The sequence below is a fragment of the Peromyscus maniculatus genome, chromosome 4, assembly GCF_049852395.1.
Source record: "Peromyscus maniculatus bairdii isolate BWxNUB_F1_BW_parent chromosome 4, HU_Pman_BW_mat_3.1, whole genome shotgun sequence".
Classification (NCBI taxonomy): Eukaryota; Metazoa; Chordata; class Mammalia; order Rodentia; family Cricetidae; genus Peromyscus; species Peromyscus maniculatus.
The window spans coordinates 124262197-124290086 of NC_134855.1; the positions used below are offsets into that span (position 1 = coordinate 124262197).

A 27890-nucleotide genomic window follows, 5' to 3' on the forward strand; every position below is an offset into this window, starting at 1 on the left:
AGAACAACGCACACAAAAATGTGACGCAGATGATATCAGCTCCTTGCCTCCTGGAACTCCACTTGTAGAGTAGTTACAAACCACCCGGAGTTGTTTCCATTTAAAATAATTAAAATTCAGTGAGTTGGAAATTTCAGCTCCCCACTTACATTTGCCCCCTTGGCTCAAACAGCTAGCATGCTACCACCATACCACCATAGCGAGCTTCAGAACGCTTTTGTCATCACAGAATGTTCTAGAGTGCAGGAAAGGTCTGTCCTTTTTCACTGACTGCATCCATCTTAGTTAAGGTTTCTGTTGCCGTGAAGAAACACTGTAACCACAGCAACTCTTATAAAGGAAAGCATTTAATTGGGTGGTTTACAGTTCAGTTCAGTCCATTATCATCATGGTGGCACATGGTGGCGTGCAGGCAGACACGGTGCTGGAGAAGATGAGAGTTCTACAGCTTGACCAGAAGGCAGCAGGAAGTGGTCCAGGACACTGGGCATGGCCTGAGCATATGTGAGACCTCAAAGTCTGCCCCTCCACCCCCCAGCGAGACACTTCCTCCAACAAGGCCATACCTATTGCAGCAAAGCCACACCCCCTAATAGTGCCACACCCCCTAATAGTTCCACACCCCCTAATAGTGCCACACCCCCTAATAGTGCCACTCCCTGTGAGCTTATGGGGGGCAACTACATTCAAACTACCACAATATCTTGTACTATTTCTGCTCAGTTCTCTCCATTCTCTCCAAATTAGCAATCTTAGTGTGCCCCAAACACATCAGACAAACCTTTACTTTTCTTTTTCTTAAATGTCCCTTTCCCACGGTCTACCCTGACTATCCCACTCATTGCAGCCAACCAACGCATTCAACTAAACTTTGTTCTATTTTTTTTCTGGCTCATGAAATCCTCCTAAATACTACATAATTTTCATTGTAAGATGGCATCTATTGTCTCCATCCCAAATCCTGCACTCCACTACAGCAGGGATTTTATAATGTAGAATACATGAAAATCACCTCAGAAGAAGCAGCAAATATCCTCTCCATGAAGGACCCAACAGCCAGACCCATCTGGGTGGGAACCCTCACATCATGATGCTCAGGAGCCAGAGGCTGAACCCGGAACAGGATGCTGTTTTTCAGATGGTGCTCAGAAAGGAACTTGTCTGGGATCCTGGAGTTCAATAATAATAAGTGCAAATAACATACATAAATCTAATAATCCCAATTCCTTCTTCTCAACACGAACTGTGAACTTGTCTTTAGTGCTTTACTTCATTATTGTTGTGGATATTTTTTATAAATAGCCATTTTTGCCTTCTCACCCCCCCCCCCCGCCCCCCAGCCTCTGGTTGAGGTGCTAACGATGTACCTAGGAGGCAGCTGGAAGAAGGTGTGGGAGGGAAGAGAAACAGGAAGCAGGAGAAAGCCACTAATTGGGCAATCAACCCTGAATAATTGAAAGTTAATTGCAGTGGCCCTTCTTCCCAGTGTGTCACAGCTAGTCCCCAGCAAACCTCAAAGTTTCTTCCCACCTCTGAAGAATTCTGACTCTTTGAGACAAGAGCCTGCTCAGACCTGACGTTTGTTTCTATGGAGTGGCTTCCGATTGTGCACCTAAGGACTTGGGCTGTTCCTTACTACCAGGTTTTGGGCCTGTACAATGTTGACAAGAAGGCCACACCTTGCACGCTGTATACCTTATATGTCTATGCCGTCTTCGAGAAATTTCCCCCATCATGGTTTTGTTTGTTTATTGAGACAGGGTCTCACTGTGGATCCCAGGCTGACCTCAAATGCTCATTCTCCTGCCTCCACCTTCCGAGTGCTGGGATGAAAGCCTGTGCTACCACGCCCAGCTGTTTATCCCGATTTTTCCTATAAGACAACTTTCCATTTTTCTCTTTCTTTTTGTGCATGCCAGGCAATCGCTCTACCACCAAACTACACCTGCAGTTCCCCCTCACGTGATGTTTGAGTCGGTCCCGAGCTTGCTTGTGAAAGATGAACTCTCTCATCTGTGATTTCTGTGCTTCCTTGCCTTTCTCCAGAGGGCCCAGGCGATGGCGTGACGCTGTGGAACCTTCTCTGCCATGTTGAAGTCTTTAGGCTTGTAATGCTGCCTAGCAAAAAAAAAAAAAAAAAAAAAAAAAAAAAATGGAGACTCTTGCAATAGATAGTTTCACTCATCTGATGGAGACATTACAGACAGTCCAGAGGGGCAGTAGTATCCAAAATGGGGAGCGTGAGCTTACACAATGGCATTTTAAATGGAGAAAGCTAACAGACTGTGCGGCATCGGCCCCAGTCTCCGCCGCTCCCGTGGGTCTCAGCAAACCTTTAAAACAGAGTGTGCCCAAGCGCCAGCTCCCACTGGACAGAGGTTCAGATTCCAACTCTGAAATACGCATTCTGACATTGCCAACAGTACTGGTCCACTGTCATTAGAAACGGCGTTGTCTTAGCCGCCCACAAATCTCCCCAGAGAGCTTTTATCTTTGGGCAAATCCTCCTAAGACTAATCCCTGGGCACTAACTATATTTAATTTTTTCTCATCTCGGATGGCTTACAGTAGGGACCGCATAGCAAATACAAACAAGCCTTTTGTGTGTTTCCTGTGACTCTGTGGAAGCAGAGAAGTTCCATATATTCCTGTAAAACTATAAATGGTTGAGAGAGAGAGAGAGAGAGAGAGAGAGAGAGAGAGAGAGAGAGAGAGAGAGAGTGAGTTTCATCTCACTATCCATTATTTTCCTGTGACAGGCCAGCCCCTTATTTTCCTTTTTTATTAAGAAGAAATTTTCTTGTTTTTAAGTGTTGTTTCATGGAGAAACACAAAGCCTAGCACTCCCGTCTCTTTTCACAGGCCCCGTTAACGGGGTCTAATGTGCATCCATTACGAGAATTCTCTTTGTGTAGTGAGACAAGACTCATGTGTGGATCAAAAAGAAAAAATGTCCTCCCATTACTACTTCAGAATCCTGTTTGCCTCCAAAGAGAGTAAACAGGATTATGTATCATTAATATTATTTAGAATAAGAGGCCTCACATATGCATCCATCGCACTTGACGAAACAGCGTCTCCCACACTCTCGTGTCCGTCCGTCTTTTCACAGAGGTGGGGGCACATAGGATGGGCTCATTATCCTATCCCGAGAAGTGAGGAGACGGGAATACAGGGTCCCTGGGGGCCAGAAAAGATAACGCAGCCTAAATGTAAATGAAGTTCCTGCTGTTCTGTCACTGCAGAGCCTGTCTGCAGATCAGGGGTCATTCAAATGTCACCTATATAAGGTGACACCTTTGAGAAAATTCTATGGAACTCCTCCCAAGGGGGAAAAACTCTCTCTAAATAAACCCAAATCACAAGCATCCTACTTCAGGTACTTTACACCAGTGTTCAGTTGAAACAGAACCAGAAAAGGAGAAGAAAGGAAGGGAGAGAGGGAGGGAGGGAGGGAGGGAGGGAGGGAGGGAGGGAGGGAGGGAGGGAGGGGAAGGAAGGAAGCCCATTTGACCCCAGTACCCCATAACTTCAGCACTCTCACCCACCCTAGGCTGATATATGTAAAAGTACTGGCGCCCCATAAATCACCTCTGCCCTATTTACTGGGCTCCAAATCTCCAGGCATTGTGCCTGCTGCGAACTTCCTGACATTTTCTGTAAATAGGTTTTGTCACCGGGGCACAAGGAATGAGTCCTTTACATCAAATTCACAGCAAAAAGGAAGGATCTTCCACATGTTTTGGCATCCGACACCTGCCTTTAGGGTCCCCCATAGTGCCATATTCCTTCTTCTACATTCCTTGAAGCCTCTGGCCAGTAGGACAATTTAACAGTTCAAGTCAATTGCCAATCACCATGAAACAGGGACAGAAGGGAACCTAAGTGATCTCACATACACAATCACACAACCCTTCCCTTGCGGACCAGCCGAAGCCAGGTGGAACAATTTAGCTTTAATAGGAGGATGTCAATTTGTGACTAAGTGTTTCATAAGGAAAAAAAAAAATCTCTAAGTCTTGGTCCCGGTAAACTCACAGCGAGAGCGCAGACCCAGCTCACTAGGGGACTTGAACCAGCTCGCCAGATGTCTAATTAATGCCCGCTGTCAGCTGCTCAAATGTCACTGATGGAGCTTCTCTCTTCGCAGCCACTGTTTTAATGACAAAGATTATGCACTGATGTCACTGTGCTCCTGGGTCAACGTTGTGGTTGGTAGAATGACGGGCATAGACCGAGCAGCCAAGCGCGTTGTGGTTTCCAAGAACGAGACTGTGTTCTACGACCACCTCATTCTCTGTACCGGGCAGCAGTACCAGGTAAGGCTGTGCACCAGGGGCACTGCTGGCACATGCGAAGATGGCAATATGCTCACTGGGGCGCACGCGCTCTGAGCAAAGAGCGTCCTGTCTCCCCGCACAGCTGCCACTCTATATTCATAAAAGTGCTCTTCAAGGCCTGCACACATGACCAGAACGGTGTCTGCAAACCCTCCCAGGAAAGCCATTCCAAGAAAAACATTCTGTTGAGGGGGAAAAAAAAAATCACAGCTAGTTGGAGAAATGTCATTCCTGAAGCTGTTGTCCCAATGTCTAACACTTATGGATCATCACAGCAGACTCCAGACCCAACCAGGCATGCATTTGTGCTAAATTAATTTATGCCTCAAGAGGCTAGCATTTGGCTGGGGCGATGCGCTCACGCAAAAGTATTTCAAACATGTGCACCTTCTGTCAACCCTTATTTTATTTTGTCTCTCAGTTATAAAACTAGGAAATCAGATTGACTAGTTTCCCAGTGACCACGCTTTCTGCGTGAGTGCTCCAGCCACGGTGGACTAGAACTGAAGCTGCTCCCTGTCTGAGGACCGCAGACACCTTGGGACTCCCACACTGCCTTGCGGTGGTGTTCTTTTGTGTAGTGCACAGAACTAAGGCATCTTTCCAGTAAACAGGTTTACTTTAGAACTTAAGGATGGGGTCCCAAACCCTCTCCCCAGTGCTGTGGATTTGGCCAGGGAGTGTGTGTGGTTCCTTCGCACTTCAAAGGCAGGGAGGAGGCAGCACAGAGGGCCCCACAGGTCCTCAGTCTACCCATGTTTTGCATGTACTGAGTAGCCTGGGCATCACTGAATGGATGTCTTCAGCTTTGGCTGTGCTTTGAGACCTCCCGGGGTGCTTTCAAAACATATTCACACCTGTGTCCCCAGGAATTGCTTCAATTACGCTGCTAGGTGCGGCTGGTCATCAGTGTTTTTACTCTGCTCCCCAGATGGCTCAAAGCCAAGGTGGAGAACCACTTCAGCTTTCTTGGCATTGAGTCCCTTATCTGCACCTTACAGCAACACTTCCTGAACTCCTTGGTCACACACTACCCCTGAGCATCCGTTTAAGATGCAAGCTCTGAGCAGGGAGCTTCGGAGTAGTGTAGCCTGAGATATGAATGTCTAGCAATCTCCCTGGGGAGGCCGCTGTGAATGGACTGCAATTTGAGTGGCTTGCATCGATCTCCTAAAAAAAAAAAAAAAAAAAGCTTTTAAGTTTTGAAAAATAAACCTTATTCTAGCTAAAGAAAAAAAGTAAGTGGGAAGACGCCTCCTTTTGCTATTTAAGAATTCCTTCTACTTTTCACTAAACGAGAAGGAAATACAGTGTGCCCTGTTAGCCTGCCCCCTCACCTGCCCACTGGCTGCAGCCACTGCCTGCGATCCCACACTTTGGAACCGGAGCAGAGGACTCAGCCAGCTGTCCAGAGCCTCGGGCATCTGCCCATGTGTGCCCAGCTGCCTCTGCAGCTTTAGTCCGCAGCACATTAAGCTCTTGCCCTTTTTACAACAGGAAAAATGAAATGAAGAAGTGATAAAGGGGAGTTCCAATTTAATTTTTCCAGAAGGACATAAAAATCAAAGGTACATAGAGTGATAGAGAAAGGGCAGCCGAATTCATCGGGGACCTTCTAGTTCTTAGGTCTTTTCCTACACCCTTCACTCCAGCTCTCTCGTGGTTTTGTCCCAGATTTGTAAGCCAAATTAAAATGATGACAGTAGAGCTTAAACTCAAAGCAAGAAGACAACATTTCATAAAATGTAATTACAGCCCTTAGCCTCGAGTCAGCACGCCTCCATCTAAAGCATTCTGCAGTATTTTCAATATCTTAACTGTACACCATTTAAGTTTTTTATTCAGAGACTCTGACCACAAAGCAAGCCCCTGAGCTGTATGGCAGAACAGAGGGTGAGGAGGGTTCTCGCCCAGCCTACACTTACTAGCAAGGCCCTCTTCTGAGCTCCCCAGTTTGAAACATTCCTCCTCCCCTTCAGCTGTGACTCTGGGAGTTCCAAGTAACAACACATCTATGGAGCCTTTGACCTTGTTCCATCAATGTCATACATTGCTGTGACCTCTCCGTTCTGGAAGAAGACTTAGCTAGCTTGTTTTTTTAACACCCTCTACCTCCCTTATCTACCTCTTCCATCAATTTAAAATTATTTTTATGTTGTCTCTCTCTCTCTCTCTCTCTCTCTCTCTCTCTCTCTCTCTCTCTCTCTCTCTCTCTCTCTCTCTCTGTGTGTGTGTGTGTGTGTGTGTGCATGCCTCTGTGTAGGTGTCTGCAGAAACCAGAAGAGGGCATTAGATTACCAGGGGCTGGAGTAACAGGTGTCTGTGAGCCACCCAGTATGAGTTCAGGAATGATGTCGGTGCTGAGAACCAAACTCGGGTCCTCTAGAACAGGAACAAGTGCTCTTAGCTGCTGAGCCATCTCGTTAGCCCATTTTTATTGGTGAGCACATGCCAGCTTTGAACACCACTCCCAACTTGCTTCCTAGTGAAGTCACAGAGCCCTGTGCCTCATGGGCTGTATGGAGAAGTTGGAGGATGCCTCCTCATGCCCAGATTTGGGCAACCTCATTGAAAGAGGAAGGACAAAACTTGTCAAAGTCAAATGAGTTTGGCCCTGGCCAGGAAAACAAGCAAACAAACAAGCAAGCAAGCGAAAACCAAAAGGAAACTGAGGCATACATAGGCTGCTGAAGGGGTGGTGACCACCAGACGCCAGTAGGTGGAGAGACCAGTGAGAAACAAAGCTGCAGGATAGGCTGGGTGCCGCTCTGAAACTCGGTGTCTGCAGAAGGAATACGCCATCCAGACTGGGTGAGCAAGGATGTGGGGCCGAGGGAATGACATGGAATTTGCCGACAAATGGATGGAACTAGAAAATACCATCCTGAGTGAGGTAACCCAGACCCAGAAAGACACACACGGTGTGTACCCACTCATAAGGGGATGTTAGCTGTAAAGTAAAAGAGAACCAGGCCACAATCCACAGCCCCAGAGAGGCTATGTAATGAGGAAGGCTCAAAGAGGGACACAAGGACTTCCCTGGGAAGAGGAAATAGATGAGATCTCCTGGGTAAACTGGGGGGGGGGGGGAGGGAGGTGCCATAAGGAAAAAAAAAAGAGTTGGGTCCAAACAGATTGGGAGGGAGAAATGCACATGCACACCGGGTCCCCCCTGGAACAGACCTGAGAGGGCCCCTCTGTGTCAGAAGTGAGCCCCGGGGATGGTGGAAGGGAAAGGAGACACACTCATCGGAGAACTGGAGTCTGTGTCTCATCTCTGGACAGGCTCGTGACGAGAACTTACGACTGCTAGCAGAAAACTCTCCTCACCCCAGAAAAGAATTGCCCACGTGATTGATTCCAAGCAAAATCAGCCTTTTTTTTTTTTTTTCATTTAGTTACATTCTGGCAAATGTCAGCGAGTGAGGCATTTCTCATTGTTTTGTGGGAATGATGGGGGGGGGGGATGAACAAATCTCAGAAGAAAAATAGCAGATTGTCAGATGCTCCCCCTAAAAGGATAAAAAGAATAGAGGCATAAACCATCTCCTGTCTGTCAGTAAACGCCGGAAGAAAGCAGAGCTAAAGACACCGAATTCTGCGGGAGTGTGGTGATGTGAGAACTACACGTCCACCTAAGTCTCAGGAGCCATTCTTCTATGCAAGACCTTGGGAAAGTACCTCTTGTGGGTTCTTTGGTTGTTGTTGTTTTGCTTTATCTTGTACTCCATAACTGACAGGGGATGCAGAGTTTTACAGTCGTTAGGGACACAGGTGGCCGCTCCATGGAGGATTTCAGTCATGTAAATAATTTAAATTTTGAGCATACCTACTACACAGAAAGCTGATCATCCTCCATTTAAAGTGATGTAATCGAGATGAGGAAATGAATGGAAAAGGGGTGTGGTTAAGGAGGAGCGGATGTTGGCCACAAGCCCGAAGCCCAGTGAGAGCATTTCGGTGGTGAAGTCTCCTCTCAGTTGAGAGGAACTGAGCCAGAGCCTGCTAAGGAGCAGTACAAAGGAATTCACCCAGCAAACCCGGGAGAGATGAAAGGTGAGAGAGGAAAGACTAAGGATGCAGCAGTGGAAGTGTGAACCAGAACAACATGGGGGCGGTGCAAGTGATGGCCGAGGATGTCATGGTTTCACACTACCCTGACCGAAGACCAAGACCAGGTTTACACTAAACTTGAAATAGGAGGAAAGCATTCAATCAAAATGATCCCTCCCCCCCCCCTTTTTTTTTTAAATGAAAAGACAGTTAAGGGGCTGGACAGAGAGCTTAATGGTTAAGAGCACTTGCTGCTCTTGCAGAGGACCTGAGTTCAGTTCCCAGCACTTATTATATCAGGTGGCTCACAACCACTTGTAACTCCAGCTCCAGGAGATCCAGTGCTGTCCTCTGGCCTCCAAGGGTATCAGCACACATGTGGCATACACTAACACAGACATACACACTTACACATAAATAAAAATGAAAATATATCAGTTTTGAAAAGATAGTTAAAAGTACCCAGCAAGGGGGCCAGTGAGATGGCTCAGTGGATCCAGGCACTTGCTGCCAAGACTGACAGCCTGATTGGCCCCTGGAACCCACATAATGGAAGGAGAAATCTGACTCCTGTACGTTGTCTGATCTCCACAAGTGCACCATGGTAGGCGTGCCCTCCCCTCTGGAAAAAAAAAGTAAAGAAATTTTAAGAGCTTGAGAGTTGGATAAGTGGTTAAAAGCATGTACTGCTCTTTCCAGGGTACCTAAGTTGGATTGCCAGGACCCGTGTTGAGTAGCTCATAACTACCTATAGCTCCAGCTCCAAGGGATCAACATTTCTGGCTTCTATGGGCACCAGCACTCACATGCACATACTCCCCCCCATCTACAAATATAAAAGATAAATATAAGACATTAAAATATTTGGATGAAAAATACACAGTGACAGATTAGTGAAGCAAATTCATAAAAAGCAGCACTAGGCCGGGCGGTGGTGGCGCACGCCTTTAATCCCAGCACTCGGGAGGCAGAGGCAGGCGGATCTCTGTGAGTTCGAGGCCAGCCTGGGCTACCAAGTGAGTTCCAGGAAAGGTGCAAAGCTACACAAGAGAAACCCTGTCTCGAAAAACCAAAAAAAAAAAAAAAAAAAAAAAAAAAAAAAAAAAGCAGCACTAGAAATATTCACCAAAGGGAACTTGGAGAAAGAAAAGTATTAACAGTAACGGGGTGAAATTCGTGATGCCAGTATAGACGGCAGCCCCAAACTCCTTCCCTCCTGAACATGATTATATGAAAGGGTACATCACAAAAACAGAAAGTCCTGGTGATTTTATTCACTTCCTAGAATTAGGCTGAGGAAGAGAGAACAAACAGCTCCTGCAGAGACTGGAAGTCACTGAGATGCTTAGCCGTGGGGTTGAACTGGAAGTCACTGAGATGCATAGCTGTGGGAATTGACAAGATGACCAGCCAGTTCTCAGACCCTCTTAGGGTTTCTGTGGAGAAAAGAACTTAGGTTCCTACCTCATGGCCCAGATTTAAGACATCTACCCAGAAAGAACAAACATTGTGCTTTCTCATAATCTGAAAGTCTGCTTCCAGAAGGAATGCTCATGCTTGGGAGATGAGTGTGACTGCCCCTGGCATCCTCATCAGGGTGGTAACAATCCTGTTACCTATGAGTGTTCCCTATGAGACAACCAGGGTAGCTGATGGAACGCTCACGGTCACTGCCATGCGCTTTCCCCGTTTCATAAAGGGGACTATGTCAAGGACTGGGGGGGTGAAGGGCATGACTCGTCCGAGGTCTTGCATTGCAGGCAAGCTTCTGTGCCATTGTCATTGTAGAATGCTTCACGACTCACTGTTGAGGTCTTCCACTGTGAATCTGCCACGTGGGCCACAAAGATCTTCCACGGCAGCCAGAGTGAAGGGCCAGAATAGCGGTCTACTGAGCAATCTCAAGCAACCATGCCATTTTATTTGGCATTAACAACAGTGTTTGGTTTTAATTTGAATCAAAAATAAAAAGTGAAGAGTCTACATGCAAACCCAAGGCTTTGACATTTCTTGAGAGATCAGATCTGGCCATCATGAGCCTGTGCTGTTCCTGGCAGTGGCTGGGTAGGGCTGAGTAATGGCTAAAACTCCTTGGCTAAGGCACAAGACTTCTGGTTGCCAGAGTATCCTCAACATGAACGACCAGTGTTGGCCATCAATCTTTATTGTGATTTAATTGTTATTTTTCTTACTACAGAGGACAATTTCTGTTCCTATTTATGCTGAGTCAACATCAAGAGAGCAGAAATCATATAAGGGGAAGCTCTGTGTGTGTGTGTGTGTGTGTGTGTGTGTGTGTGTGTGTGTGTGTGTGAGAGAGAGAGAGAGAGAGAGAGAGAGAGAGAGAGAGAGAGAGAGAAGAGAATTTCTTTCCTGATAAAGTAAACACTAATCTTCCATATTCTCCATAGCCCCTCTGTAGACTTGAACTTCAGCACTTGAAGTAACAGCTCCTGCAGAAGCTAGATTTAACTATATATAGCCATATCTGCTAGGTCCAGAGCGCCCCAGTCCTCTTAAGGCATTTTATAGCCTGATCCTGGCCAGGCCCCTATAGCTACCCCATGAATAACAGAATCTTGTGTGGGGGCACTTCTGGAGGCCCAGGACTAAGCTAGAGAAGAATGTGAAGCTCCTTTCTCAAGACCTTTTCCCCGGAAATGCAGCTGCCACAGTATGAGATGCCCAAGTCATAAGTGGGTATTCCAGACCACAGGGAGCAGCAGCCTTCAGAAAGTTGATGACACCTTGCTAGCTTAGGATACCCTGCATGTTTCTTGGAGGAAAGAGAAAGGACTGACCCTTACGTCCAGATGAGTCTACGCTCAAAGCCTTAAGTTGCCGTTAGTCATTGAGTCTTCCCAGTCAAGGCCCCAGCCACTGTAGCACAGAGAGAAGCTGTCCCTTGACTTGTTCCGTCTGGATGGATCACTGACCTACAAGAACAGTATGACTCAGAATACAGTAAGGGGCTGCTTTCTGCCACTGAGTTTGAAAATAACTGGTAACAGAGCATTGGGTAACCTGAGCAGTTCATTCTAAGAGTTGCCTCAATGTGGTCATTCTGCCTGTTTATTTGTGTGTTTCTTTCCCTCTCTATTAAAAACCGAATTAACTACATCTGGGGACAGAAAAGGCCACCACAGTGTGGATATAGACTTGGTTTTCTTCCGACCATGTCGCTGCTGCTTTGACCGTCTGTCTCTCTGTCCTACGCCTCAGGTCCCGTGCCCCACGGGGGCTAGTATGGATCAACACCTGACAAACAGAGAGGTTATGGACAACAGCAAGCTGAGGTACACTGGGAAAGTCCCTCACAACCTTTTCATTCTCAACAACGAGGAAGACTGCGTTAAGGCGCTCATTTGGATGAGGAACAACGCCATCCTCACAGAAGGTAAAGTTACTGTAACTGCAGCCTTTCAGAATAGCATTTTATTTTTATAATGAGTCTCATTCTTCATCTAGTTCCAGTATATAATTAGTGTCTAATTAATTCCAACCAAATCATTCATCTGTCATGCTTTGTTTTCCAGATTAATTTACAACTTGTTGTCATTTTTGGATACCCAGAATGTTTTCTGAGGGAAAGAAAAAGGCTCGAGATAGTTTAATTATCTATAATTATTTTATTACACAAAATGAATATCCGAAGAGCAAAGCATGGCTAAAATCATTAACTAATTAAAGAATAATTTAATAAGCAAACATGTTTAGCAATTATATGGAAAATATGTCTCCCTTTGTGAAGCTGAAAAGACCCAGGAGGAGGAAGAAAGGCGAGCGTTGGAAGGGCCCTTTTCTTCTCTGCTGGAGTCATTGTTCCCTTTCTTGCTGTTGCCTGCACGGTCCTCCCCACAAATAGACACATTCGAGCTGCAGACCACTTTTTGAACCCAACTGTGAAAGTAAAACATTTGTACAAATGCCTGTGCCACTCAAAAGCATTTCCCAAGCATCTTCTTCACCATTGTTTGGATTTCATTGAAATTGTTTGACTCTCGAAACAGCTAGAACAGAGCCTGGCTGCCCGTGTGTTCTTGGTTGAAACCTGGAAGCCAGGAAATGGAAGTGATCGTACATTCAGCCCTTCATCTTCCCTAAGGCCAGGTGGAGTCCATGGCCACCTATGGGGAGAGCAAAGGTTCTCATCCTCACCTGCAGTTCAGGCCAAGGACTTAAAGATCCCTAAGTGCCCAGAAAGTGGGCATCAAACTGCCAAGTTAAACATCTTAATTTGTTAAATATTACTCCATTCAAGTTAATATAGTTAATACAATAGATTAAATACAGTTCCTTCTGATTTTCAGTTAATGACTTAGGTCTCTCGAAACATCTGAAGTTAGTGTATTCAGGACATAAAACAGTTAATGGGGATCAAATGGCGTTCATCCCATTGCTAGATTCGATTTGCTAATATGATATGAACTATTTGTCTCTAAATTTATGAATGAGGTTGGCCTGTAATTTTCTTTGATATGCTCTCCTTATCAGGTTTTTAGACCCAAGAGAATACTAGTACCACAAGGTGATTCTGACTCTTGCCATATTATGGGGGAGTTGAAATAAAAGTAATCAAGGTTGGCCATGAATCATCATAAATCCAAATGGGTCTTGGCAGAGGTGGGAGCTACACATACATCCAGCTAGCAGATGTAAAACCTGTCATAATGTATCTTCAGATTTGGGGCTACATAAGTTTCAACCTGTTTCAGCATCTTACTCTTTTTTTTTTTAATAACCACCATAATGACCAAAATAATCTCTATATTGACTTGTGTGGGCTTCAAGATTTCAAGGGGACTGTCCTATCCAGAGTGTTAGCGTGTGGTTATTATAAAGCACTAGGAAGGAAATACTTTAGACTTTGCAGGGCATGCAGTCTTTACTGCAGATATTCATCTCTGTGGCTGCAGCAGGAGAGCAGCCCGAGAAATGCCCGGGCAGGACTGTGTGCCAGAAAACCTTTACAGTACCAGGTAATGGTCTGTGTTTGCAGGGCCCCTTTAATCCAGATGACTTGGGGAAAATAATATCAAACTATCAGACTCGATGCGGAACATAAACTCACTCACTGAAAGCAGAAAGCCAAAGGATACAGTGTTTGTCCTAGGACTGCAACCGGTCCTGACTGTGGCAGTGTTTTAACGTTGAACTTTGAGTGTTTGGGGCGATAGGACTAGGGAGCGTTTTGACCAAGAAATGGGGCCTTTGAGAGCAGCAACGCAACCGCTTCAGGTTGCACCCAGTAGCAGCAGGCAGGCAGGAAGCACTTGAGTCTCCTGACGTGTCTTCTTGTTTGTTCTCTTGGTTCTCAAATGTGAGGAAAGGACCCGCCTTTCTGTAAATGTGACTGGCTTTAAGAGGAGTGCTGTGTGTGTGTGTGTGTGTGTGTGTGTGTGTGTGTGTGTGTGTGTGTGTGTGTGTGTGAGCTTTAGGACTGTCTGCTTCCGTTGTGGAGCCACTCTGAGAGCCTGTTCTTTTCCACTCAAGGGCCAGGATAAGGAGTGTTTGGAAAGCAGTCCCTTGGCTTAAATGCAGGCTACTCCACCCCATACCCACCCCGTCACCCAGGTATGAGTTCTTAGCACTCAGACAGGGTCCAAGCTTGGATGGTGTCTGAGGAGCTGCCCAGGCCAGCCCAGTTACATTAGCTCTGTCTAGGCGCCTTTTCAAGAGACTTGTCATGTGTGCAAACTTAAGAAGAAAAGCATTACCTCCTGCCTTAGGAAACTCTCTTTGTAGCTTTCCCATAATTCAAGTCATATTCAGGCATGATTTTAATTAGTCCCATTCAGACCTTAGTCTTGAACTCATTTCCCTGTCCCCTCCTCTAGTACCCGACACTCCTCTGAGCCCTCCCTCCTCCCACTGAGTAATTCAGAATCACAGGAGCACAATATAAATCCCAGGACAGGTGTGCCTAGGACAGTTGCCCAGCTGGTTCCAGAAAGTGTATCTCCATGTGGGAGCCAAGAGCCAATAACAAACAGCTGCCCCTGTGAAAGCATAATGCAGCATGCGAGGCAAAGGGGGCTCCACTCACAGCCCCCAACACACCCTGGTCTTTGCAGCAGCTGATAGTCCGTCCATCAGGGAGGGAGGCCTCCGTGAAAAGCGCTTACACACCTCCTGTGGGTCATCTTGACGGCCTCTTATCTCCTAACTGAGCAGTTGTGAGTCTCCTCACTAGATTCTCTTGTTACTTTTTTGTTAAAAATAAATGTTAATACCGTATATTCAGATCACAGTTTCGCCTCCCTCATCTCTTCCCAGATCCTGCCTACCTTCCTATCCATCCAACTCGATACCTTCTTTCTCTCTTTCCTTAGAAAACTAACAGGCAAACAAACAAACTGGAAAGAAACAAGCATTAAAAAAACAAAGAAAATTCACAGGAAACACGCACACACACACACACACACACACACACACAAACACAACCAGTAAAACCACAAAATCAGAAGCCATAATATATAAGCAAAAAAACAGTAAGGTTAAAAAAAATGCCTGAACAAAACATTATAAAATAAAAAAATCTCCCAACATACCACTGAGTTTATTTTGTGGATGCCATCTACTGCTGGGCACAGTGCCTACCCTTGAGTGTGGCTTGTGTACCCACTGAGACTCTGTGGGAGAAAACTGATTTTTTTTTTGCATGTGGTTGACAATCAGAGATAGCATCTAGGTTAGGGATGGGGCCTTGTGTCCACTTCCCTTCTAAATGCTGGGACCTCATCCTCATTACTGGTCTTTCAAGTCCTCTCTAATACTGTTAAATATCTCTGTGGTCTTCCTAGATCTTCACTTTGGAAGGAAAGTAGCTGTTTTAGCAGTGACATCGTAGAGACTTCTAGAATTTGCTGAAACTCCAAGCCATGTCTTTGATATGTATGTAGCTGTAACTTATCTCAGTGTCACTTGTGTTCACACCAAGCTTGCTGTGCTGTTAACATTCAATAAGGTTTTAGTGCCCACAAGTGAAGATGACTCACAATATTTTCATTTTTGTTTTTGAAATAGGGTCTTGCTATATTATTGCAGGCTGGCCTTGAACTGTTGACCCTTCTGCCTCGGGCTTCTGGGTTCTGGGATTATAGGTATGCATCATCTTGCAAAGCTCTCATATACTGAGTCATATCAAAACATTTTACTCTTAGCCTCCCCTGGAAATTGGTGGCCAGTTGTGATGAAGACCGGTGACTCCTTTCTGAGATTTATGACATTCGTACGAATCTCTTTGCTTTTCCTGAAAGAATGCACGTTGGCTGAGCAGACTGAGGGAAGAGTCTCACACTGAGTAACACCAAGTTTGAGGGTTGATGGCATCAGTTCAGTTTTGGGGCCCACCATTTTCTTGAGCAAGTAATTGAACCCCTTTGTACGTTAGACTCTGGATGATATCTTCTTCACGTGGGTTGTTGGGAGGATTTGATGGGTCAAGTGAGCTGTTGCCTCCAATCCTCAGTGCAGTGTCTCAGCCACAAAAAGCATTCAATAGACACAAGCTTTTCTGAGTGTTAGGATAGTCCTCCCTACCTAGTTTCCCTTTCCAGAGTTTCAGTTACCACTAATCAACTGAAAACAGTAAATGGGAACCTTAAGGCTATGAAATTGTTAAGCGGAAACTTTAGAGACAATCCCTAAGTTTTGAATTAGATACTCCTCTCAGTAGTATAGTGAACTCTTATGTAATCCCACCCAGGACATGAATCATCCTTTTGTCCAGGGTATCCACTCTATATACACTACCCACCTGCTAGTCACTCAGCTGCCTTCCTGGTTATCAGAGCCACTGTTACAATATGGCAATGCTCGTGTTTAAGTATTTTATTTAATGGCCTCAAAATATAAGAATAGTGATGTTGACAGTTCAGTTTTGCCCAAAGAAAAGCCACAGGGTGCTTCCTTTAAGTGAGTAGGTAAATATTTGTGGCAGGTGTGTATGTTTGAAGGGAAATATAGTAGATGCCACTATGTATGGTTTCTGGCACCCAGTGCTGGTCTCAGAATGTATCCCCTGTGAATAAGGGGCCTCAGAGTCAGTACAGAACCCACCAGATACCAACTTCTCAACACAAAGGAGATTTATTACCCAGGAGAGACAAATTCAGGGTAAAGGCTGCCTCTAGATCAGGCAAAGACAAACAGCAGGTGTTTCTGTAGGCATAGGTTTTTAAGGAGCAAAAGGGAGAGTCTGTGCTGGAGTGAGTTGGTAAGTCCTGATTGGACAAGTTAGCCGGTATAGCCAAATAATGCATTGCTAGGCCTTGGTGTTTTCATAGCTGGACCTTGATGTTCAGCCTCAGGAATGAGTCAGTGGCCAAATAAAGGAACAGACCTTAGAGCTAGCTTTAGGAATGTAATCCAATGGCTTAGCAAGAGAGCCGGGAAGGGAAGGAGCAAAAGCAGCCAGTGACATGTTTGCCCTGCTTGGGCCTGTTAGAGGGCCCTTCCAGGGCTTCTGCCTCAGTGTTTCTAGTTCACTTGATGGAGACACTTGGACCTGAAGAGCTTCCCTGACATGTGAATTTCAGCTCCTGCTATGCTGATGACAGACACCCCAGGGATATCAGTCTTGACATGAAAGATGGAAATCCATACACACTGAGTACAGTCAGTTATGTAGAGGCACTGTGGCCTTCATGAGAGCCTGGATGTCTTTACATTTGCGGAAGGCTTCCCCCCAAAAAGGAGTTGAGTTACTCCTTAACAAGGGCTGAATAATTAAGTTTTTTTATTTGTTTATTCTGGGGGAGGGTGGAGAGCTTAAATTGACATCGTTCAATCACACTATCACCCTGACTTGGAGCAACAATGTGATATCCAAGATGAAGAAGGGTTCATTTTCTCAATTAAGTCTCCTCAAAAGACTTCTGTGGTCTGTGCTGCTGCTGGAGGCCATGTTGATGCCTGTGATCTGTGCTGCCAATGGAAACCGTGTGGATGTCCAAGATCAGTGCTGCCTGTGTTGCCACCAGAGACCAGGTTCCATGACCCAAGCAGCTGGCAGAAACCATGTGGAAGTTCGTGATCCATGCTGCTGCAGGCTGCTATGAGCAGGGAAGCTGCTTTTGCAGTGGTATTGATGACTGCAGACTCATGATTGAGACTGAGACACGCTGAAGACTTCTGTGACAACCGCCCCCCTCAAAAGAAACAGTCCAGACAGGAAGCTATTGAAGGGAGTCCTTAAAAACTGTAATAAATATGCTGAAGTGTATGTCTTCACAGTTGACGGCTTCTAACAGGGGGTGTGGTGGGGAAGGACTCCGTTTTCCTTAAGTGAGATTGACTGTGTTCCAGTGAGCATATGGACAACACAAATTGGACTTGGGGGGGGGGTCACAAGGATGAGACAGTGGACCTGGGGGGAATGGGACGCGAATGTGATGGGGTGCATTGTATGAAATTCCCAAGTAATTAATAAAAAGATTATGTTGGGGAAAAATAAGACAGTGGGCAGCCAGCTTGTGAAGGTCAGAAGTGGGAGGTGGGGGCCGAGTAGCAAGTGGAAGATGCACACTGTGGACACTAGTGCCTCCCCAAGGCCAAGTTTAACCGGTTATTTCTTGGGAAATGAGAACTCAGTGAAAGGTGGAGGCGATCTTGCAGTCTGTAGACCCATGTCAGCAGAGAGAAGTTGATCTGAGAGGCCAGGCTTCTTAGAAGATGGCAGCAGTCAGATGAAGCCGCGCAGGCACAGATGCAAGCGAGGGCGAAGTGGTCCCCTGTACACTGGCGGTCCAGTGAGCACAGTCACTTCTAGTTCACCTTCAAGTTTAGTCCTGGGACGGTGGTGTTCCAGGAAGTCTGGCAGGCCATACAAAGAGTAAGGCTGCGGTCCTTCCTGCCTCCTGAAAGTTGGGCCCCAGCTGCCGGTTGCTGAGTTGGACAGTTGGTCCAGTACCTCTCTCTCTGTGGGTTGCCAAGGAGGAACGTGAATGTTATTTATAATGGCTTTCTGTTACTATCTAAACTAGTGTCCCGTTGTGTACAGGTGGTTGATGATAGGGGTAGGGAAAGGTAGCCAAAGATAGGACTCTACTCCCAAGAATCTGAGAAAAAGAAGCTGAGCCAAGAGGATCATCAGGCGTTCTGGGCCAGCCCAGGCTACATAGTGAGTTCGAGGCCAGCCTGAGCTTTTAAAGAGTGAGACCTTCTTTGTTTATGGGCTAGCAAGATAGCTCAGCAGATAAAAGCTCTTACCATGGAAGCCTGACAGCCTAAGTTTAGTGCCCAGAACCCGTGGAAAAAGAGAAGTGAATCCCCAAAGTTGTCCCCTGACCTCCACACATGCACGATGGCATGCATGCACCTGCATTCATACCCCACATCTTACACACGCACACACACAAGCAGACACAATATTAAATAGTAAAATGAAATTTTTTGAAGAGGAAGAAAGCCCCTTGTCTCTACTGGCTGTGGCAGGGGGGCTCTTCCATCTCTCTTGGGTCCACTTCCTAAGTCCTAGGAAAAGCACAGGGCGATTGTTCTGGAAGGATGGCGGATGATGGATAGCAGGAACAATGACTGTTCGTGGGAGGAGTAGACCTCTATCACACACACACACACACACACACACACACACACACACACACACGCGCACACATGCACACACACACACACGCACACACACACACACATACACACGCGCGCGCGCGCACACACACACGCACACACACACACATACACACACGCACACACGCACACACACGCGCGCGCGCACACACACACGCGCACACACACACACGCACACACACGCACACACACACACACACACACACACACACACACACAGATGCCACTTCAGAGTGCGGTCCTCTCCCAGCTGCTGTTTGACACTACAGTCCTCTGCTCCCAAAGGAGAGCCCAGTGGCCATGATGGGAGCAGCTGAGACCCCATTTTCTGTGCTCTGGAGTTACAGATGTCAATTACCCCAGCCTCGGGCACGGCTCTGGGTTGTGGGGAAGAGTGAGTGACGTCACAACTCAAATGGCACTCTCAAGTTCAAGCGAAACCAGGAGCGTTCAGCTGTGGGGGAGTTCTAATAGAGCCGGGCCACTGATACATCAGAGCCGTTTAGGGCGTTAATTGAAACTAATTGAAATTCATCTGCTCTTACCTCTCTACTTTCCCTGAAAATGAAAAGTAGGGTGAAAGTAAAGTGAAAAAACAAAACCACCCTAATGGCTTGAAATGGATCAATTATTTTCATCTGTAGCTAACTACAATTTACTGCCTTATTAAAAGCATGTTTGTAGGAAGAACAAACATTAAAATTCCAGCGCTCGAGTCACCGACGACGACAGAACCTTTGTTAGAGTGAAAACATTCTCCCCTTTATGCTTGGCAGGGAAAAATGAGGCAGGTCAGGCTGGGGTCAGAGAAACCTTATGCTCTGATTTATAAAAAGCAGAAAGAGTATTGTCTATTTGTAGGCATGCTATGCTTTGTAAAGAAGTGGTTTTCTGATAATGTTCTGTTATGTTTTTTTTAATTCTTCATTAACCAGCAATTTCTTGATTTTATCCAGATAAAATCCTAATTAGAGTGTTTTAGGTCCTGGGTTGTGCATCCATTTCCCATCCATTTCCAAGCACAGCACAGGGCTTTGACTGTGGGATGTGAAACACACTGCGAATGCTCTGGGCCCACCCACTGGCCGCTGTGTGACTTTGACCTCTCTGCTCTGCTTTGGGGGGGCGGGGGATGACAATAAAACCTATCTTCCAGACCTATCTGGGGATGAAGAGGTCATATAGGATGACCATATGTCTCTTTTGGAGTGGACGAAGAAAACTGAAGTCTTTGTTAAACTGGAGCAGACTCGGCCAGAGAGACGGCTGAGAGGATGGAGTGTTTGGTGAGCTGACTGGTGACGTGAACATGCTTCCCAGAGCCTGAGTAGGGTGAAGGAGAGAACCGACTCCACACGGCTGTCCCCTGACCTCCACATGCGGACCATGACATCCGTGTATCCGCACATCTCACACACAGGCAATAATAATAATAAACAAAAAGTCAAACGCTGAAACTAACTAGGAATCCGGTGTGGTGGTGCAGACTGTGGTCCCAGCATTCAGGAGACTGAGGCAGGCCGATCACAAGTTCAAGGTCAACCTAAGCTACAAAGCAAGACCTTGTCTCAAAAAGTAAAACAAACAACTGGAGGGGGGAAAAAAATCACGCTGCTTCATGCTACATGTTCGCAATCCCAGGATTTGGGAGGGAGAGGCAGGAGCTCAAGTCACCCTTGACTACATAGCCTGGAGGAAGATCCTTGTTCAACCCACATACACAGATCTTCTCGTGTTTTTTTCTTGAGTTCTTGAACTCCAAATTTGTAGCCGGACCCCCAGGCCATGGTGTCCTTCCTTTCCTCCTCACCTGCCGTCTCTCCCAGAATCCTACCAAGGGGGGTCAGTGAGTCCCTGAGCTGGAGCAAGGCAGGTTCTCCCAGTATCTGAGCCAGAGGAATAAAGTATCTCTGGCCTCTCCTGGAATGACTCCTTAGAAAGGTGGTTCCGTTACTTTTGTAGTAAATGTCTGACTAGAAAGGAAAAAAAAGCACTTCATTTTATTCCATGAACTTAACAGAGGGATTAACTTAGCTGTCCCTTCCTACAAAGATATCTTAGCCTTAAATATGTGGGGTTTTCAGACCTTGACACCATAATAGGAGCCAGGATGACAAAGTGGACCCCCTCTCCCTCCATGAACGTTAAGTCCCAGGCCTTCCTGCCTAGGCACGCTGCTGTGGCTGCCATTCTGAGGTGTGATGGATGTGGTCCTGTCACGGTTGCTAGAGCGTTCACTCCTGCCTTAGAGTACCAGAGACAAGGCAGTCACTGTTTCCAGAAGTTCTTATCTTAAATTCCCTCCCTTCCCTGTCTGGAGTTCCCCCAGGTCTTGGTTTTCATCACCTCATCCCTTCCACTCCACCTTGGTGGTCAGCACTAAAGTCCCGCCCCCCAACCCCATCCTCTGGGAAGCTTGTTTCAAAGACAGCTGCCACTGAGCAGGAGAGTGACTTCCTGTTCCTTCTTGCCCAAGGTCATCTTTGGGACTGTTCCCTGGGACCACGCCCTCCTACCCGGGTCTGTAATCTTAGTGAGGGAGGTATGTTGGCATACCATGGAAACTGCTACCGTTGTATTCTGCAGTCTTCCTTTTAAATACAGATTCACCCAGAATTCCAATCAGCCACCATCATTTGCCATTTGAAGGTGGGACAGCTCACCTTTCATCTGCCATGTGTTGGATGAAGTGTGAATGCTGTACCTTTCTTGTCTGTTAAATAAGATGAGCTGGAAAGCACACCATGGCTAGGATCCTTTAGCATACAACTGGCCTCAGAGGAGATCCTCCAATTGCCTACCTTATAGTGGCCTCACACACATACAGATTGCAAAGCAGTACCTGGTGCCTTTGTTACATCTAGGCCACTCTCCCTCCAAAGACTCAGAATTGTAAAGTGCCGAGTCCTAGGATTGCATTGATGAAATTCACCTTTGACCAAAGCCTCCATCTTGTCAAGAAGATGTTACAGTAACGGCACATGGACCTCACATAACCGGAGTCTTCCTCACCTCCTCCATACAGGGCCAAGGTGTCCTGTGCCTGGAGGACCCCAACCATGTCCTTTGTCTGTCTACTGGCAAAGGTAGGCAGCTGTTACCAAAGCCTAGAATGTTCTGCCCCTCCCTGTTCCTTACTCACGCATCTCCCAGTTCATCTGAAATACACCGAGCCACTGCTTCTCTTCCCTGGCTTGGAAAACCTTCCTTTCCCTTCCTCCCTGCAGATTAGGGACAGTCTGTGACTGTCTCGGACTCTCACCGTACTTTACCTCTCTCTGTCTCTCTCCTGCTCTCTTCATTTCATTTCTGACCTGATTAACCCTTGGGGTGTGAGAATTATACAAAGGATGAGCTCCATCTCCAATGTCAGGAAGGCCTGAGATCTGAAATCGGAAACAAAGTCAGCCCCACACTCTAAAGACCCTAAGAGCCACCATAAACTCTCACCCCCTTTAGGAATCTGCCTGATGTCCACCTTTCTCTAGACAGCACAGTAAACAAGGGATTTCATGCAGTGGCACCTATATGCAGGCGTGTCTGTCGTTTGACGCTTAACTGTCGGTTGTACAGCTCTGGTTACACTGAAGATAATGTAGGGTTTGGTGGACTGCACTGGAAACCCAAAATCAGATCTAATATTGTTGAGCATGATTGCGTTTCATAGCCCACCTAATGACTAAGTCTTCATACAGTGCCAACTGGTGAAGTTTGTACTGGGGCAGTGAGATTGGTGCCTTGAGGGCAAGTGGTCAACTGTCAAAGGCCCCAAGATATAACACTGAAAGTGCATTTGAAAACCATCTGCATTTAAAGAAAAAAAAAAGGAGAGGGCATGCAAGAACAGAGGGCAATTTCCTACTGAAAATGAACACCTAGAGAAAGGTGTTCCATAGTGCAGCCACACAGGCACTTGGCCACCGTGGCCTTGGTTTCAAGGGGACAGGCCACCTCTCAGACTGACAGCAGAACCTGACTGCAGTGATGTGGGATGGTCTTTCTGTATGCTGTGAATATGTGTTGCTCCTGTTGGTTAATAAATAAAGCTGTTTTGGCCTATGGTAAGGCAGGATAAGAACCAGGTGGGAAATTCAAACAAAGAGACAGGGAGAAAAAAGGTGGAGTCAGGAGAGCCACTGAGAGCCACTGGGAAAATGATATAATGGGACACAGGTAAAGCCATGAGACATGTGACGATATATAGATTTATAGAAATGGGCTAGCTTAAGATGTAATAGCTAGCTAACAATAAGCCTGAGCCATAGACCAAACAGTTTTTTATTATTATAAACCTCTATATATTTATTTGGGACCAAGCGGCTGCGGGACACAGGAAAACTTCTGGCTACGTTTGATGCCCAATGTGGGCATTGTTCGGCATAGACCTAAGAAGGCTTGGGAAAGATGGAAATGCACAGAGGAGGAACCACACTGGGCTTCCTAGCCTCACCGTCTCATGCCAGCAACAGCACAGGAACTCATCTCCTGACAGCTGCCTCCAAAATGGAGCTGGTCTCCAGATGCCATGAACTAAGTGGCATGGGGGGTTCCCACAGTCTCTCCCACAGGCCACGAAACAGAGAGGCTTCTCCCAGCTGCTGACGCTGCCTGCAGGCTTGAGAACACCGCTGCACACTACTTAATACAACTACCGAGTTGAAGCAATAAACATGGCTCCCACCAATACCTCCACCATGGAACTAGACACTCAGGAAAGAAAAATGGAGCAGAGCTAGCCACCACCTTGGTCCTACACAGAGAGTCTGGATACTATATATTACTATGTTGTCTTTGGGATTTTTAACTACAGAGAGACATTTGATTATGAGAGCTGCTAAGCAAAACCAACATATATATTTTAATGGTATCTTGACTTCAAAATGGGGGTCTAAGGATATGTTGCTTTGGAAAAGAGCTTTTTTTCCCCCACAAAGAGCTATGGATTCCTTCCAGGTTAATATGGTTCCATCAAGGAAGAGCCCCTGAGAGGTCTCCAGTGAGATGAATGGCCCAGATGATCCAATGTCCACAACAACTTCAAGGCAACTGGCTGAAATGATACAGCCTCACAGACTACTATAGCCAAAATTTAACCATAATTATAAATTTTCTTAGGGTTCCTCAAGATAACCAGCACCCACCAAGCAGCAGAAAATAATATAGAAAACAATGTCCCAATTCCCAAAATATTATTTACAAATGTTTGTTTTTATTTTAAAGGGGTTTCTTATAATCTTATCAACCTCTTTGTAAAGAAAAAAGGGGAATATGATATAGAAATGATTTTTAAAAAGATAAGCCGGGCGGTGGTGGCGCACGCCTTTAATCCCAGCACTTGGGAGGCAGAGCCAGGCGGATCTCTGTGAGTTCGAGGCCAGCCTGGGCTACCAAGTGAGTTCCAGGAGAGGCGCAAAGCTACACAGAGAAACCCTGTCTCGAAAAACCTAAAAAAAAAAAAAAAAAAAAAAAAAAAAAAAAAAAAAGATAGATTATTGGGTGTGCTTTAATCCAAAAAACAATTGTTGGTCTCAAAATACTTTACAGTGATATGGATTTTAGTTTATTAATACAGGTTCAGAGTCAACTTTGTTATAATATATATATTATAACAAATACATATATATATATATGTTTCTTCTCTTGTTTGGGATATTATGTTTATGCAGTTCATTTGAAATTATAATTTGCAATTAATAAATACAGATTTATAATTAATTAATTATCTATAATAATCAAACGTATAGTCAATTAAACTTTCTAAATATACAAAAATATATTCCAGAGTGATTTCTTACAGCAACAAGAATGACAGGGAAGACTTGAATGGCTATGAAAGGAGAGTGTGAAGTCCTGAGTGGATGTGTGCTGTTGACATGGACGCGACCATGTCAAAGATACCAACCCTTCAGACCCATGGGAACTGGCAAAGCTTTTCTCCTGGTGAAGTTCAGAGGAAACTGGCAAAGCCTTCCTCTAGTCCAGTAACCAGTGTTTACTAACAATTGGCGAGTGTATGTAAAACTCGAAACTCCAGCTCCTCCTCCAGAATGCCTTCAGCCTGACACTGCTTCCCTACACTGACCCCTGAGGACAGCTTGCTCCCTTCTCTGTTGTACAGAATCAACACTCTGAGTGAGGTTCAAGGTGGTTATGTAGTTGGTACTGCTGGATCAAGGTGAGCATACCCCACTCAGTCTGATCCCAGCTTCTCTGTACACATGTCTGGGTATGTGTGTGTGTTTCTTCCTTCCCTCATGCCTCCATCAGGTTGAGTCCCAGCTTCATGCATCATGGAGCCAATGAGGAAGTCTGTAAAAGTGCTGGTGTTGTAGCTGGCATGTTGGAATCACAAGATAAACAAACTGAATCGGAAACTTCTTTGCAAAGTAAAAGTGAGAAACGATGGAGAAAGAACTCCCAGTTTCAGGAAAACAGTGGAAAGAAAAATCTCCCATGAAATAGAGTATCAAAGGCAACAGATTGGACTGTCGAAGACAACAGACTGACTTCGTTATGTCAGGCTGTTAGCATGACTCCTCTTCGCGGAGCGCTGTGCTACAGTCTGTACTATAGTCTGATTTATTTCCAAACAAATTATAATGAGATTTGCATATGCTTTGTGAGTAATGAGAAAATATAATCAGATGAAAAGTATTTGAATGAATACTTTTAGATGAAACTGTGTAAGCAGCCAGTAAATGTGACTGTTGTGGTTTGTGCCTCTCCCATCCCTGTGTTTTCAGAATGTACCTCCCTGCTCTTTTGGCCTTAGGTGTGGCTGTGGGCCATGGAATGCTGTGAGTGTTATGTAAGCAGAGGCGTGAAGTGTATTTAAGTAGTTGTGTCCTTGCGTTTTGTCATAAATAGAATGTGCCTCAGGGAGTTGTCCATTCAGAGATGACAAAACACGTGTTGGGAAAACTCATACCCAACCGCAATGCAGAACCATATCAGTAAACTCCAGCTCGCCACAGATGTGTGCTAATGCACAGCCTGCTCATTTAAGCTGTCTGGCGCTGATTTTGGCGTGGCTTGTTATACAGCATTGTTGCAATAGGTGCCCGTTAGGAAACTAAAGTCTCGAGCTGCCCTTCTTCACTGGGCCTGTAGTAAAAAGTTCGCAGTGAAATTGCTCTCAGCTAGCATGGCAGAGAATAGGAAACACCAAATTGTGGAGTCTGTAGGGCATACACACTTGCGTTTCTTCAGCTGAAAATGGGCATGCTTTAGAGTGAAGAGTAGGAGGACTCAAACCCTGACAGTTCTAGGTTCACACCTTGTCCCCTGGCTGGCCTGTTCTTGGTTGTGCTGGACAGCTGAGATTGCAGGGGGCAGGAGCTTCAGGACTTTAAACAAAATGTTGGCTCTGTCAGCCAAGGAACTGCTGATCTGAAGAAGCTGCTCCCCCCAAAAGAAGCCCCCTGGCCAAGGTGAGTGAGGATCACACACACACACACACACACACACACACACACACACACACACACACACACACACACACACACACTGCTGGCTTGGCATCCCGAGGCAGAGGAGCAGGCACATAGGAGTATTTTCTAGATGTGGGCTCCCCCAGAGAGGCCATCTGGAAGCCCTTGGAGCTTATCTTTTTCCTAAATAAACCATCACACACGCCTTTTTAAATTTTGGACTGGAAGCAAGTTTTGATGGTGTTCTTTGCCATACAGAAGCTTTACAGTTTCGTGAGGTCCCATTTATTAATGTTCTTAGTGTCTGTGCTATCAGTGGTCTGTTCAGAAAGTCTTTTCCTGTGCCACCATGCTGATATATCATGTGCCCTAATATACTTGCCTGAGGATCAGAGGACAGAGCCAGCCACTAGATTAGACATAGAGGTCAGGCAGTGGTGGCACACACCTTTAATCCTAGTATACATGCTTTTAATCCCAGGAAGTGATGTCTGTGCAGAGAAAAGTATATAAGATATGAGGAAACTCACTCTCTTTAGACTGAAGATTTCATAGAGGTAAGAACTAGTGGCTGGCTAATCTGCTTCTCTGATCCTCAGGCAAGTTTATTAGGGAATACAATATATCACCACATACCATTTTCAGTGTACCTGGTTTTGTGTTGAGGTCCCTGAGTCATTTGGAGCTGAGTTTTGTGCAAGGTGATAAGTATGAGTCTATTTGCATTCGTCTATAAGCAGCCCATCCAATTTGACCAGCACCGTTTGCTAAAGATGATATATTTTTTTCCAGTGTCTATTTCTGGTTTCTTTATGAAAAATCAGGTGTCCAAAGCAGCAGGATACAGAATGGAAAAGATTTTTACCATCTATGCATCTGATAGAGGGCTAACATCTAAAATATATAAACTCAAAGAAACTGGACATCAAGAAAACAAATAGCTCTAAACAGAATTCTCAAAAGAAGAAATTCCAAAGTCTGAGAAGCACTTAAAGAAATGTTCAGCATCCTTAGTCATCAGGGAAATGCAAATCAAAATGACTGAGATTTCATCATCTTAAACCAGTTAGAATGGCCAAGATCAATTAAAAAAAAAATGACAGCTCATGCTGGGGAAGATGTGGAGTAAGTGAACACTCCTCCATTGCTGGTGGGAGTGCAAACTTGTACAGCTGCTGTGGAAATCAGTGTGACAGTTCCTCAGGAAGATGTAAATTGATCTACCTCAAGATCCAGCTATGTCACTATTGGACATATAACAAAAGGATACCTCATCCTACTACATAGACACCTACTTATCTATGTTCATTGCTGCCCTATTCATAATAGCCAGAAATTGGAAACAAGCCATCAATGTATGAATGGATGAAGAAAATGTGGTACATTTACACAGCGGAATATTCAGCCATTAAAACAAAATGAAATCCTGAAATTCACAGGTAAATGGATAGGACTAGAAAAAAAATGATCTTGAGTGAGA

The 27890-nt window shown here is 45.6% G+C and overlaps 1 protein-coding gene across 5 annotated transcripts in view; it reads left to right on the forward strand.

The window, feature by feature from the left end:
- Cfap61 (cilia and flagella associated protein 61) overlaps positions 1 to 27890 on the forward strand; it is a 302729-nt gene that overhangs the window by 186874 nt on the left and 87965 nt on the right. For all 5 annotated transcript variants that reach the window (XM_076570780.1, XM_076570781.1, XM_076570783.1 and 2 more), the window contains 2 exons: positions 4151 to 4319; positions 11616 to 11790. In XM_076570780.1, coding sequence (XP_076426895.1) covers positions 4151 to 4319; positions 11616 to 11790 — 344 coding nt within the window. The remainder of the gene's footprint in view (positions 1 to 4150; positions 4320 to 11615; positions 11791 to 27890) is intronic.